General features: G+C 40.9%; 1 protein-coding gene across 1 annotated transcript in view; it reads left to right on the plus strand.

Moving 5' to 3' along the window:
- Window positions 1–4101, plus strand: part of LOC120534598 (EF-hand calcium-binding domain-containing protein 6-like) — a 204716-nt gene extending 200615 nt beyond the window's left edge. The window contains exon 16 of the mRNA XM_039762187.1: window positions 100–4101. Coding sequence (XP_039618121.1) covers window positions 100–222 — 123 coding nt within the window. The 3' untranslated portion in view covers window positions 223–4101. The remainder of the gene's footprint in view (window positions 1–99) is intronic.
- The last annotated feature ends 9650 nt before the right edge of the window (window positions 4102–13751 follow it).

Below are 13751 nucleotides of genomic sequence, written 5' to 3' on the forward strand. Positions count from 1 at the left end.
GTAGAAATTATTAAAGTTGTTGATTCGACACACAGGTGTGAATACTGTATACAGTACTTGTTTAGCTTGTCAAAACCTTACTTATTTTATTTTTTCCAGGTTTTAAGAAATTTTAGTGTGAACCTCTCAGAAGAAGATTTCTTCCAAATCACAACGTACTTTGACAAGAATCTGACGGGACAAATTTCCTACAATGACTTCTTGCGAGTCTTCCTCAAATAAATGCTGTTGCTGGTATCAGAGTACTGCTGAAGTAAAAAAATTATTTGGACCTCCTTTTAAATTCCTTGGACAAGCTTCACATTTTGGCTGAAACAAGCAATTCCTTTCATAACCATGAGGAGGCAGTATTAATTTATAGTTTTTCACATGAAACCAGCAGAGTTGGATACAAAGTTGAATGAAGTTTTTGGGTTCCAAAAGCCCTACAGGTTTTCTTCATAACTGGGTGCTTTACAATTTTGTTCTTATTATTTTTTTAAATTTTGATCTAATTTTATTTTACATTGTGATGCAAAATTACGCTTCTGGATTAGAATATGCTGTCATGTTTTTGTTGAATTATTTTTTTCCTGAAAAGGTGTTAATTTTTTTTCATAGTTGCTAAGCAGGTTTTTTTAGTCTATGATATTATTTTGTGTATAACTATAATATCTTCTCCAACTTTAGGATGCAACATTTTCTGCTATGCTAAAATTTACACAGAATACAGTTTCTATCTAACAAAATCAAATTGCAGTCTATACTAAATATTGAGCTTCTGCAACTACCTAATAGGATTTCTGGAAATTTTGACCCTCCATTTTACAACGGCAGTGTGCCCTCATGGTCTCTCCTCATCTTCATAACTGCCATAGTGCCAAAAAGTCTGAAATAAAAATAAAAGCGCATGCACTTATTTTATTACTAAAACATGGGGAAGACCCCAAAAATATAAAGAAGCCCTTCCAGAACATCTCTCCCACTGAGTGTTGCACTCGCCCTTTTCTTCCCCATTTCTTTTGCCTTCTTCCTACTGCCTTGACACTCCATTAAGCGACTTCCAGGCCACTCAATTCCCTGGTCAGGATGGTCAACTCTTAGTACAGGTACACCATGCTAAAACTTCCCCAGTATCATGTGAAGCCTTTAAAAAGTGAGTGCCATCTTAGTTGCCCAGCCAGGCACCAAAATTCTCTCTGTCCCACAATTGGGACTCCTAGCTGAGAGTAAGCTTAGGATGCTTTGTAACTACTTCCCATGTCCTACTCTGAAATTGGACAGATTCTTTACCTAGTCCGAATTTTAGTGCAGTTCCTAGGAATTGTTCTGATAAATATGGGCACAGGTCTTCACTAAGTCTTGTCTCTCTTTTCCACAATGGGAGTATGTAGCTTAGACATTTTCTGCACTTTGGCTCACCCTCCACGGTCCTCTCTTCGACAAGTGGCTTTGTCTGTCCCTCCATAAGGAGAAGTGGTCACCTCTGGAGGTCTTTTGGCCTCATGCCAGTGCTCAGTGACTTCACTCTTTTCTTTCTGACTGGAGTGTCAAGTAGCACTTGTCCTTGCTGTGTTCCTACCTTCTACCACCTTGGGAGATGGTTTGTCTTCCCAGCATGCCTCATTCTCTCTCTACAGTCATGTCTTTTCACATTTCCTGAGGTGTTGTCCTCTCACACGGGTGTCCAGAAATGTACTGTCCCTGTCAGTGTCCCATGCCCCTTTGTCCCTGGCAGCCCCTTGCCACTCAGGTACTTTATCGCAATAGACAGATATACGTCATTTTTCACACAATTTAGGTGAGCTTTTTCAGTGCTCAATTTTTATTTTGTCTAAAGGCAATCTATAAAATGCATTTCACCAGTATTAAAGCAAAAATAACTCCATTAACTATTCTCCCTCCAAACCGGTATTTGGTGCAGAGGTAATAGGAAATAGAAGGTTGGCATGAAGTACAACAGCTAATTATATCATCTGTACAGAGGAGCCAAATAACTTAAAAACAGAAGCTTGTTTGACCTTAAAGATTTGTAGTGCTACAGTTAAAATTAGGGATGATTACCGCGTTTGAACGCGCTTTAGAATGATTTAACTCTGAGATGCAGAATGTAGAAAAGAAATATCTTTGAATCCCAGGTACTTTTAAACACTTATTTCTAAGAAGGAATTTAAAATTAAGCTGTTTTTGAGTCGGTGGACATTCAAAAATGGAACAAAAGAGTGTTTTTCCAAGAAAAACTAACAAACACACACACAGATTTACATACATACACACACACACACACACACACGCGCACACACACACATACACATACACGCACACACACACCAAACTTCTGCACATTTTCCTTTGTTTGTCCAATTCAACGAACCCTGAGTAATTATTCATGTTTAAGATCGGATGGCAATGAGCCTGCTGTGCTATTTTACAAAGATTAAAAATAGTAAGTGGAGCAGGTAGGATTTGCGGACTATTGTTCAGAAGCCTGCAGGTCAGATGCACCCTTACAGTGTGAGTCTCATCATCAGCAAGGACGCAATGGGATGCTAGTGGAGGTTTTAAAATGACACCACCTTTAAAGAAACTGAGCGGCACTAGCTTTCAGGATGCCAGAGCAGCAATGGATTTCTAACACAACTCGACTTGCAGAGAGGCAAACACACATCAGCACACAGATAGATCCATCTACTACTGGTGTTTGAAACGTTAAATAAATACTTCTGTGGCAAAGGCATAAAGTCGTCTTCTCCTGTTTGAATGTGACAGAATCGAATGAAAGCACTGCTTCTGTTAAAACAGAACTGCTGAATACACCTTCAAATGGAGCAAATGCAGTTTGAACTTGAGATGTTCAAAAGCTTATGCAGATTTTTTTGAAAGTGTTGTTATTGGGTAGACTCGTACACTAAAACACTTAAAAAAAAGCTTTTATAAACCTCTAATCCAATGAAGTACTGACCTCAGTTTACGGACTTTTGTCAGTGTGCTCTAGATTTCTGAACTGTTGTCCTCAAGAGCAGCGGTTCTGTCGCTCCCAGTGACCCTTGGCAGAATGTCGAGGGAGGCCCTTCACTTGCCTCTGCTCTGCTTCATTCACCGAAACCTGGAAATGGTTGCACCACTAAAGCATCTTGGGAATGGGGTTATACATGTCACTTCTAATGTTTTGATATGCCATCACAAGAATGCCAGTTTGCTTTGTGTGGTCCTCAGCCAATCACTTTTAAAGCTGGGACGGTGTCAGTATATAAATGCCCCTAAATAAATTGCAGATTCAGTATCCACCACTGATTTAGTGTGTGATCCTCATCCAAAAACAGAGCTCCCTACACTCAAAGTGCACCCCTGAGCTGCGCTGTAATATGAAATGGTGCTCCAGTACAGTAAATCACAAAGCTGACATTTAGTCACTCACTGTGCAGTCCTCTGTGAATCTTAATCTGCCATTTTATAAACATTATAAAGTTAAAAAGTATTTTTACTGTTAAAAAATGCTTGCTAAAATGGGTAGTTTTCCACTTATGTGAGTTTGAGGGTATGGAACGGCTTTTGCCATTAGTTGGTTTTTTTTTCGTCAAATCGCAAAACACTTTTGCAACATGGAGCCATTCCTTAGAATTCTTTCATACCTCTGTGTGCTCATCTCTATTTTCCATGAAAGAATGCAAAGCAATATAACACACATACTGTAACTGGAAGTTGTTGACACGCACAGCTGAATTTGACCAACAGTGATGACTGCATGTGCCAACGTGACAGAACACTGATGCCTACTTCCTCTAAAAGCATTCTGCTGTTCTGGGGAGATCTTTCTATTGTATTTTTATTATACTCTGTATGTAAATGCACTGTACAATCAATTCGTATTTTGATCCCACTTTTGGAATATGCAGGGTTCAAAACATTTAGACTCTCCTCTGTTTTATTGTACAAACACCCATACAAAAAAAAACTGACCTTGGAAATCCTTGACTGTATAAAACAATTTTTCTGTGAACTGTAATCTTCCATTTGATTAAATTTGCCCGGTCTGTTGTGTCCAAGAAAATCAGCCATTAGAAATTACTGTCATTACCAGTCAAACTTTGCATTGTACCAATCAATAAAAATGAATAAGGAACGGCTATTTAGAAAAAGCGTTTGACTCGATTTTTTCCAAGTTCTCCTAGTATTTCATTCCTCCGGTAAAGGTGTACGACGTGAGCTGACAGAACTTCAGACAGGACTGCAGAGTGATTACCAATCCCAGGGTGCACTCAGCAAGCCAGGGAACTGAACAGATAGATAGATAGATAGATACTTTATTAATCCCAAAGGGAAATTCACATAATCCAGCAGCAATATACTGATACAAAAAACTATTAAATTAAAGAGTAATAAAAAATGCATGTAAAAGCAGACAATAACTTTTTGAGTAATGTTAACGTTTACCCCCACATGTGGAATTGAAGAGTCGAATAGTGTGAGGGAGGAACGATCTCCTCAGTCTGTCAGTGGAGCAGGACAGAGACAGCAGTCTGTCGCTGAAGCTGCTCCTCTGTCTGGAGTTGATACTGTTCAGTGGATTCAGTGGATTCTCCATGATTGACAGGAGCCTGCTCAGTGCCCATCGCTCTGCCATGGATGTCAAACTGTCCAGTTCCATGCCTACAATAGAGCCTGCCTTCCTCACCAGTTTGTCCAGGCGTGAGGCGTCCCTCTTCTTTATGCTGCCTCCCCAGCACACCACTGCATAGAAGAGGGCGCTCGCCACAACCGTCTGGTAGAACATCTGCAGCATCTTATTGCAGATGTTGAAGGACGCCAGCCTTCAAAGGAAGTATAGCCTGCTCTTTCCTCTCTTGCACAGAGCATCAGAATACCATGGAATTGTTTAATTTTAGCAATTCTGGAATTTGTTTTAATAGTTTAGCCTATGGAGCTGCAGCAAAGTTTTTAAAGGTTGAAAGCCTTTGGCTGGTCACTTCTTGCTAAGCACTTAGATCCACCACGTACAGATGTGAACTGTTTGTGCTGTGTCTTTCCTAACTTTTAGCATACGTTTGTTTCGATGGCGGTAGTTTATAGCTGAGCCACATCACTGGATATTGCCTTCTGTTCACCTGCTGAGTAAAAACGGCCATTTAAATTCATTCAGTCTTTAATGGGGAGGCTGAAGCAAAGGGTTTACTATCAGTTACTTCATCAAACAATTTTTGATTGTTTGGTAGCTCAGTAATGGATGCTGTGCTGTCATTATATTGAGCTGTGACCTGATGCGTATATGCTGGTAATCCCAAAAAGGTTCTTTTGGTTAAGGGTCCAGGCTACTGAAAGATTGCATTTATCTTTGGAGATTAAAGGTTTGATTCCGCTGCATTCAATTACACTAACTAACTAACACTTATAAAGCAATTTTAATATGAACTCCCAACAGTCTGTCTTCAACACCCTTGTGCTCTCCAGCCTTAGAGCAGCCTTGGTCTGAGCAGCTCCATCTATGGCTGGGGGTTTGATCTCCTGACGAACAGACCCCAGTCAGTGAGGATTGGCAAAAATAACTCTGTCACGCTATTTACCAACATTGGCGTTCTGCAAGGCTTGAGGGCAACATCATCATCAAGTTCACAGTTGATTGGCCTTAACAGTGACAATGGTGAGGCTGGTAAAAGACCTGACTGCATGGTTGCACAATAACATCCTCTCCATGAACGTTAACAAAGCAAAGGAGGTCATTGATGACATAAATAAAAAAAACAAAAAAAAAACAGGCAGTCACACTCCACTCCACTCCACATCGTTGGCTCCCCCGTCCAGGCAGGATGCGGCTTCAGGTTTCTGGGTGCCCACATCACCGACTGCCTTTTGTGGTCCATCAATCCCACCTGCATCCTGAAAAAGGCTCAGCAAAGCCTCTTTTTCATGTGGAGGCTAAAGAGCATTGGGGTGGTAATCAAAATACTAGTGAACTGTTACTGCTGCACTCCTGATAGCATTCTGACTAATGTCGTTTGGTGACCTCACTTGCCAGGATCACAAACTCCTCCAAAGGACTCTTCTAAAATCATTGGAGCTGACCTTCCACAGCCTCATACTATCTACTCAACCAGATGTCTGAGGAGTGCTGAATCCATCATCTCTAATGACAGTCACTCAAATCATCAGAATCCTCACCTCTGCCTTCTGGAAAGCGTTAGTGGAGCCTCACTATTCATTCCACCCACTTCAAGGACAAGCTTCTTCCCCAGGCCTTAAGGTCACCAAACACCCACTAACCTGATCCTACCTGCCCTGCACTATGTACTGTACCCACCTGCTATTTTATGTAAAATTGTACTGTGTGTTACTTTTTTCCTCCATTCTTAATTACTATATTAATGCATTTATTTATTTAGGATCTTTATTTATTTAAACTAGTGGGCTCTGCCCCCTGCTTGCTTCGCTTGCCAACCCCCTGGCAGGTGCTACGCGTTATCCACTTCACTGCTCTGTTGTTCCCTGATGGGGAAGCGGATGTACAAATTAAACAGATTGTTATTTTCATGGGAATTGTTACATATGCACAATAGAACTATTTTACATTACAGCGAGTAATTAACCATAGTAAAAAATTGCAAAACATAATAAATTGAAAGAAAATTATGTTTCATGTTGCGGCAGAGGTATTCATTGCGTTATACGTTTTTGTTCTGTTTGGCTTTGAAATTAACACGCAAATACTTTTTAAACTTACACTTTTACTGTAAAACTTCAATAAAAACAATACTTGGAATTAACTTTTCGTCAATATCACATTTTGATTCCGTCGTTACATCATGACAACGCAACGTATAACTGCCTGGGAGTGAATATCGTTTCTTTCTCTCTAATAAATAAACCGACTTTTTCGAATGTTTGTCCCTGTGATTTGTTGTCATAGCAAAAGCTATTCTAACGGGAAACTGTAAACGTTTAAATATGAATGGCATATCAAGATCTCCTTTGGTGTCTAATGTTTTCTGTGGAAGATGTACCACATTACTGAATTTATTCGAATTTTTCGACCAATTTTGAAAACAACTAATCTTGTCCCATTGCATAGCCCATCACTCATGCATAAACCCTTCTTTCGTACAGTGTTACTGGCTGTAGGTATTGTACGGGATATTGTAAGTTGATGTTTTCATTTTCCACACAATCACCATCAACTGTTTCATTATATTCGATTGATAGACATTTAACCAATTTGCCATGTAATCGATCAACAATTTTCACGTAAATTCATTTGACTTCATCATTTCTCGGTGCTAGGATTGCCCGTGTACTCATTCCTTCTGTTGAAAACCCTTTGGGATGAAATTCTTCAATAAGATTTGGACATAAGTCTTCTTTTATTGGGAACTTCAAGTGAGGAAAACATAAAAAAATTTATAAGAGCTGATAGCACAGGAACAAAAGCATTTAGACGAATGAGAGGTGAGAGGACCATGGGCATTGGCCGTTAACCGTAAATGGTTGAGAGGTGGGCGGGATCTGATAAAATCTCTTTGCAATAGTCTCGTCTCTCTGGACTTTAAAAAATTTCTTGGAAATAGTCTTGTTTCATAATACGGAGAGATATTCATCCTCTGCTAATCTTCTTTTATATATCACCACAATTGTGACACAAGAATTTCACCATGTTATTGCAGTGTATGTGACAATAAAGATCTCTAATTTCTGATCTAACAGCTTTTATGATACTTAAAATCACTGCCAAATGTTGCAAATGACCCACCCAAGCAAGCAGATGACAAACCAGGTTGATAATCCCCACTGTTTTTGGTTCATGTGCTGTATACGTGCCGATAAACTAAACTTGACGTGTACATGTTGAAATGCGACTGGTGTCTTGTTCAATCCTAAGGGAGGAAGTGCTATTATAAGAGCTCATCATGCATGCTGAAGGTTTTACTTTGCTTTCCCTGCAATGTGAAGTAAATCAGATAATACAAAACAACCCCCTCGATATAACCTGGTAATAGTTCAGGGGGCGCCGTACAATGGCTGACTGTGCACTCTGACCCACAAAGGTCACGTGAAAAGTCAACTTCCTCTTGAGGGCAGATAAAGTCTATCAAATAAAAGGGTTTTTTTTTTTTGGTGTTTTATTTAATCTTTAAAGATCTTGTGAAAACTTCTTGTAGCCACTAGGGGGCACTCCAGCTCCCCAAACACCAGGCACAACAGACACAGGTACAAGTCCAGTAACACACAAGGCTTTATTCAGTAGGAAATGCTTTCCAATTTGTTTTCCCACAACAGCACAGTATAACAAGACACCATTATGAAGCAGCACTTTGTCTTCTCTTTCCCTCGCTCTCTCTCTGTCTGTCTGTCTTCTTCTGCCTCTACTCGTCCTCCTCCTCTCGACTCTGACTCTATGAATGAAGTAAGGCGGCTCCTTTTATAGAGTGCTCCAGGTGTCTCGTACTCTCCTTCCAGGTATGGTGGAAGTCCTGCAATCAAAGGCTCAGCAATTCTCCATGCACCCCTCAGCAGTGACCACGGACCCCACCAGGGCTCAGTTTCCAAGCTCCCAGCCCGTAGCAAGCCAGGGGGACTGCCCTCTGCTGCTCTGGGGAAGCTAATACCCCGTGCAAGCTCTCACCCCCAGTCCTTGCATGTCAAAGGAGTCCCAGCCAGGTAAGAGTCCATCACACTCTATAAATGTTTAATGTTATTTTATTCTCAGGACCACAAACCCCTTTTGCAATGTTCACAACATGTTTCTGGTAAAAGTTATTTGTAAGATTCAGCCTAAAATTTCCCATTCACCAAAACAAAAACCAGTCCATCATGGGGCACAGTCATCAGTACACACAGACTGTCTCGCTGCTCTGAACACGTAAACGTGCCAGAGGATTACTGTGAGCCCAAATAATCCAGAAGACGATTAAAGCAGCAGTAAGCCGCGGTCAGAACAAGCAAGGGTCAGAATACCACGAGTGTCAAACAAAACCAAGAATCCAAAAATCAAAGTGACAAGACAAAAGTCAGATCAGACACAAAAAAGGGAGCGTAACCAGAATACAAAATCTCACTCATCGCCAGAGCCAATTTATTAGAAAGCTAACTGTCCCTAAGAATAATGGAGGGGTTCGCCTGAGCCGAGGGATTAGGCCAGGGGTGTCGAATTCCAGGCCTGGTGGGCCGCCGTGGCTGCAGGTTTTCATTCTGACCCTTTTCCTAATCAGTGACCAGCTTTAACTGCTAATGAACTCCTTTTCTCTTCATTTTAATTGCCCTGTTTTTAAGGGTTCAGTACTCCGAATTGATTCCTTTCTTCATTAAATGGCATCCAAACAGAAATGAGATGTGAAACGAGCCAACAGACGACCAGCTAAACTGGGGCTTCAAACTCCAACCAGTTTCACTCTAACCAGTCTCTTAATGAGAAGCTGATTCTTGCTGTTAATTAAACCTGTTATTTGTTGCTGCTCTCATTCTGCCACAACAGACATTTCTTTTTTTTTTCTAAGAATACCGTCAAGATGTTTTGGTGACCTGACAGATCAGCCTTACCGAGACCTTCACCTTTATTTATTTTCAGCCATTGTGTGATGGACATAATTGAGCTGCTCATATGGTGGCTCGTTTTGTGTCTCATTATTGTTTGGCTGCTAATTAAGGAAAAAGGGACAATTAAGAGGCCTGAGTCAAGTGAATTATAACTAAAGCAAAAGAAGTTAATTAGCAGCAAAAAATGATCACTAATGAAGATGGTTGGAATTAAAACCTGTAGATACTGCGGCCCTCCAGGACTGGAGTTCGACACCCGTGGATTAGGCAGTGGGTAATCACTGGCATGTTCTGTTTGTCAGCTCCCGTGACGCCATCAGCACAGCGCTCGTGGTCACTAACCAGTAAACAAAGAAACCCATGAATGTAATAAAACATAATCTTTTTAATTTCATGGGTCCATTTTCATGCATCAAAACCCCGAGACAGACAAGAACACACGTACTGCACAAATCGGACCAATACTGCACTCACACTAAGGCAATTCAGATTTGTTGTTCTGCAGGTGGATGACTGAATAGCTAAAGCCAACTTGCATGACGTGGGACAAACATGAGTGCCACCAGCCACTGGTACACTGTACCCAGCTTAGCTTATCTGGAAATACAACTGAAAATTAAACACGGAGACATTTAAAACAATTTAAAGTAAGTAGGCTGACTTTTCCAACAAAGATCTTTTAATAATTCAGTTCTTTGCTCCCTTATGAATGTCATTTTAGTAAATTGAGTCGATCCTGGAAAATCTTAAGACAGGCATATTCCCAAAAAATAAAAATGTTTAAAATGGAAATTAACAAAATGAGTAAAAGCCCCCCCCCGTCACCAGGGATATGCAGTAGAGGCTCCCAGCACATCACATGTGGAACAAACCTGCAAGGTGACTCACTCCTTGTGATATTCTGTATTCTAAATGCAAACTAACTAAATCCTCTTCAAAGCTCGCCAGATTTAGGGAAATCCAGAAATTCCGTCGTCAGTGCCCACTGTTACAGCTGCGGCACATCACCCGCCAGTCCTCCATTGCCACTTTTTTCATACTGATGATCCTCACACACATTCATTATTAGGGCAATGACTAGGAGTGGCTGCTGCTCCAAACTGGGCTCTTTAAATGAACTTCCGGATCTGACGTGTACCCTTTGTGTAATCCTACATATTGTCACATTTCTCATACAAAGCAATATACCACCTTTTAATAAATATGTATTTGAGTTTGTACAGTGTTAAGCACTGCTGCCTAACAAATCCATCACCCTGGTTGTGAATCTCATGCCGGACGTCTATATGGAGTTTCTACTGTATTGCCTCCACAGATGTGCTGAATGGGGGTAAACCGGTCACTCTAACTGAAAGTAGTGTGAGTGAGTGGACCTGGCAATGTCATTCTGAGATATCCTAAAAGTGACGTTTTCAAGATATTTGACCCCCTAACTTGAAGTCGGCCTGTTTATTGCATGAAATTGGAACTTTACCTTACGTTTTGTATATCTTCTTTACGGCAGAAGTCATACTTATCAAAAATGCTCAGTAGATCCATGTATATATTGTAGTTTAGCTAAATAAGTGAAATAAATGGCCAAAAATGGTTCAAACAGCATTCACACTTTCAGTTCTCCATTGAAAAAAATACAAATCAATGAAAGATCCAACAGTTTATGGAAAATTAAATTGCCAAGTCACACCTTCAGCATGTTTTCCAGCATCACTCAAAATTTTTCTCTCAAAACTCAATGAATTATCCATCCATTATCCAACCCGCTATATCCTAACTACAGGGTCACAGGGGTCTGCTGGAGCCAATCCCAGCTAACACACGGCGCAAGGCAGGAAACAAACCCCAGGCGGGGCGCCAGCCCACCGCAGGGCACACAGACACACACACCAAGCAGACACTAGGAATAATTTATGACCGCCAATGCACCTAGCATGCTTGTCTTTGGACTGTGGGAGGAAACCGGAGTACCCGGAGGAGAACATGCAAATTATATACATTAATCAGTAACGGCGTACTACACGATAACATGCAGTGAATACACTTGACTTGAGCATTTCTAGTTCTCATCCTCTTTCTCTGTACTTTTGCCCAGAGGTTGATGCGCTTGCTGCTTCCTGAGCAGCTCTTCTTTTCTCCACCCTAGCGCCCGCTGCTTTTCTTCTTTTGTCGGCATCTTTTCGCGTTAAAACTAATAAGTTCGTTTTTGTGTTGCAATTTCTTAATACGTTTTCTTTGATTTTGCATTTAAGCTGGCACTTAAGTCTTCAATCTGACTCAAGAATGATTAGCGAAGGTGGTAGTGAATGAGAACGGCGCCCATACGCCTATGCCGCACGGCCGCCCTGCTGCACGCTGCCAAGGGTTGATTCTACAATAAATTAAAATAAAAATAAAAAGAGTAATAAAAATCATCACCCCGAAACTGGATACTAGACATCAAGTAGTATATGTGTACCAAATTTCAAATCAATAGGTGAAACGGTTTGCGAGCTACAGGTGATTTAAAATCCTGGACAGACAAACGAACAGCCACGGTAGCGCATTGTATAGAAGGATAATAATAATATATTTATATAGCACCTTTCTCATGCTCGAGACACTTATTTATTTTTTATGCAGAGAATAAGAAAATTATTTACATGTCCCACTGTTCAAAAACTGTTCCTGTCCAGAATGAGACAAAGCAGCACATTTACATTCCTTGCATTGCCATGCAGCTTCTTACCAGCAGTTGACTCTTTCCTTCTCCCAGACGCGGCCTTCGTGCTGGGACCAGTGATGGTAGAAACTTCAGCAAAACATGAATGGAGTGTCCTCCGCACAGCTTTTGTCTTTCACTGGCTCTGTGTCGTTTGCTTTGCAGATCTCATTGTGAAGAATAAAATGAAATAAAATGTACAGATAATTGGCAATGCTATATTAGAATTATGTAGTGGCGGGTGTAATACTAAATAAGTGTATCAAGGAGATCAACCCGCTCTTGTGTTCATATTGTACAGAATTACTGGTTTGTGGCATGGAAGGTCTTTTATAGCTCAGTGTCATCCATCAGCCATCACGCTCCTGCACACAGCGCCTTCTTGTATTCCTCTCATTGTATGATTAGCCTATTATAAAAAATGTCTAAGTAAATATGCAAACAAAATATTTTAGCTGTTTACATATCTTCACATAGATCTTAACTCTCAAGAAAATGCAATTATTCCTTTGGGACATACTGCCAGAATCACTCTCACCATCAAACTGCACTTCTTTGTTTGCTGATAAACACTTTTGGTCGCGCTATTTCAGTAACGCCGCGCACCTTATCAGTCTCACCATATAATTTACTCTTGTACAAATTCCCGTCCTGTTCCTGATGATCTGTTTACTCAGAGGTAATCCAAGCTCCTTTGCTGATCTCTAAAACATGTCGACGAATCTGAGGACGAGCCAAAGCTATACAAATGCCAATGTTACCTGACGACTCGGTGATTGGGAGCATCTCTAACTTACGTTCGTACTCCTTACCTCTGTTTGGTCTAGGAAGTCAATTCAGGGCTTGAGGGGTTCTCTAAAATGTCATTCCCGCCGTATTTTTCAAAGGAAGTCCATATACGAACCTACGGAAGCGTATTGGGGCCACGGAGAAGAAAACAAAACACGGACACATTGTATGTGTTTGCTCGTGTTCACCCTGAGATAAGCTGTCGCCCCCATTCAGGAATTGCTCCGGCCTCGCGCACGATGCTCGCTGGGATGGGCGCATCCCTGAATGGACGGCATAATTAAACATGTATAACAAAGATTTTTCAAAGTTCCTTATATGTTACGAACACTCAGTGTCCAAAGTTTATAGCTAGTTTTATATTCATAAAGACGGTTATTGCGTGGTGATTGGTTTTGTGGAGAAAAGAAAGATGACGGATAGGTACTGGGGGTTTAGTACGTCAGATAGAGACAGCACGCCTGCCATAAAGAAACATCCACTGATTTCTGTGTTCGTGTCTCCGACCACCAGATCATAAACCCAACATTTACACAATATTTAAGTTAAACCTGTGCGACACCCATTCATACATCCAGCTTTTCGTCACACCTGTCATAAAGGTCCTCCTGTGTGGCGATTGCTGTCTCCTCGCTGTGCAAGAATAAGTCAGTTTAAGAAGCATGTGGCGATTAACAACTGGGTCGGGGAACATTTAATACGCAGCATTTAATGTGCTACATTAGTTATATCGGGGTTTGAGAAAATCTAGTGAATTAAACATAGA

The sequence above is a fragment of the Polypterus senegalus genome, chromosome 8 (assembly GCF_016835505.1).
Source record: "Polypterus senegalus isolate Bchr_013 chromosome 8, ASM1683550v1, whole genome shotgun sequence".
NCBI classification, from domain to species: Eukaryota; Metazoa; Chordata; class Cladistia; order Polypteriformes; family Polypteridae; genus Polypterus; species Polypterus senegalus.